This window comes from Trachemys scripta, chromosome 24, assembly GCF_013100865.1.
Source record: "Trachemys scripta elegans isolate TJP31775 chromosome 24, CAS_Tse_1.0, whole genome shotgun sequence".
NCBI classification, from domain to species: Eukaryota; Metazoa; Chordata; order Testudines; family Emydidae; genus Trachemys; species Trachemys scripta.
The window spans coordinates 699,630-701,534 of record NC_048321.1 but is presented as its reverse complement, the minus strand read 5'-3'; the positions used below and the strand labels follow the sequence as shown (position 1 = coordinate 701,534).

The 1,905-nt window shown below is 56.6% G+C and overlaps 1 protein-coding gene across 1 annotated transcript; it reads left to right on the top strand.

The window, feature by feature from the left end:
* The first annotated feature begins 718 nt into the window (after nucleotides 1–718).
* Nucleotides 719–1,678, top strand: LOC117869820 (free fatty acid receptor 3-like). The gene has a single exon (XM_034756928.1). The coding sequence runs from the start codon at nucleotides 719–721 to the stop codon at nucleotides 1,676–1,678; it is 960 nt and encodes a 319-aa protein (XP_034612819.1).
* The last annotated feature ends 227 nt before the right edge of the window (nucleotides 1,679–1,905 follow it).

The following is a 1,905-nucleotide window of genomic DNA, read 5'->3' as shown; positions in this document are numbered from 1 at the left end:
TTTCAAAACAGTCACTCAGAAAACAAAGTTCTGAGTGGAAGGGGGCGGGGTCAGTGCTTTTGAAAGTTTCCTACCAAATGGAATGATGAGTAATATTCTTATCTGTACTGTGGTAGGATCGAGGGGCCGCCAGCCCTGGCCCAGGACCCCGCATACGCCAGGTGCTGTACGTTATTAGTGCTATTTAGATGCGTTACAGTATCACCCAGGTGCCCCGGGACCCTGCTGCACTAGGAGCTGCACAGACAGAGCCAAGAGCTGCTCCCCGGCTCCAGGGAGTTTGTCCAGGGCGTTCTCAAACTGGGGGTTGGGACCCCTCAGGGGGTCACGAGGTTATTACATGGGGGGGTCGCGAGCTGTCAACCTCCACCCCAAACCCCGCTTTGCCTCCAGCATTTACAAAGGTGTTAAATATATAAAAAGTGCTATTAATTTGTAAGGGGGGGGTCCACACTCAGACGCTTGCTATGTGAAAGTGATCACCAGTAAAAATGTTTGAGAACCACTGGTCTAAGGACTGATCTCGAAGGGGGCTCGCTAACCCCACCTGTCTCTCCTTTCTCCGCAGTGAATGAGCCTTGCGGGAACCCCGCCTCCAGCCCTACCCAAGGCCTGGTTGCTATTGGTAACCCATCTCCATCTCCATTCCCATCCCAAGGCCTAGCGGATCCCTGGTTGCTATTGTCAACCCAGCCCCTGCCACCCCCTTCTTCCCACCATGCCTTCCATCAGCAGCCCCCAGCTCTCCCTGGCCGTCTACATGGTGACCTTTGTGACAGGCCTGCCCCTCAACTTGCTGGCCTTCTGTGTCTTCGTGGTGAAGGCCCGCCGGCGCCTGCTGCCATCCGACGTCCTGCTCCTTAACCTGACAGTGTCCGACCTGGTGCTGCTGGCCTTCCTGCCCATCCGCATTGCCGAGGCCTCCTGGGAGATGAACTGGAAGATGCCAGATTTCCTCTGCCCCCTCTCCGGCCTCCTCTTCTTCAGCAGCATCTACCTTACCACCCTCTCGCTCACTGGCGTCAGTGTTGACCGTTACCTCAGTGTGGCCTTCCCCCTCCGCTACAAGGCGGGGCGCCGGCTGTCCTACGCTGTGGTGGCCGTGGCCTTGTTCTGGGTGGCTGCTTTCTCCCACTGCAGCGTTATCTACGTGGTCCAGTACCAGGCCAGGGGCAATGACACAGCGGGCAACCTCACCCGCTGCTACGCCACCTTCACCGACCACCAGCTGGCGGTCCTGCTGCCCGTCCGCCTGGAGATGTTCTTGGTCCTCTTCTGCCTTCCGCTGGGCATCACCACCTTCTGCTACACTAGATTCATCGCCATCATACGCTCTCTGCCACTGGTGAACCCCAGGAGGAAGCGCCGGGCCATCGGGCTGGTGGCAGCTACATTTCTCCTCTTCCTGGTCTGCTTCACCCCCTTCAACATCTCCCACGTGGTGGGCTACATGGAGAATAAGAGCCCAGAGTGGAGAGTCTACGCCCTGCTCCTCAGCACTTTCAATGCCAGCTTAGACCCCATCATCTTCTACTTCTCCTCCTCGTCTTTCCAGAAGATATGCCTGGAGTGTCTGCAGGCCACCTGGGAGAAGCTTCAGCTCGTCCGGCTCTGCCCTGGGGTCTGGCTGGAGGCTACGGAGAACGTAGCCACAGAGGATTCGCAGATGGTGCAGTGAGATGGATGGGGTGGGGACCACAGTTCCACCTCCACCAGGTCTAGGATGTGTTATGGTTCCTGCCAGCCCTGAACTGAAGGCTGGGAAGGAATATTCCCAAATGAGGGTTTGTCTACACTTGCAAGTTATTTCAGGTTTGGTGTTTCCGCTTTAATCAGGGATAACTCTCCCAAAGCTACGTGTGAACACTGGCTTGCGCCAGCTTAAGCAACTTCCCTTTTGAATCA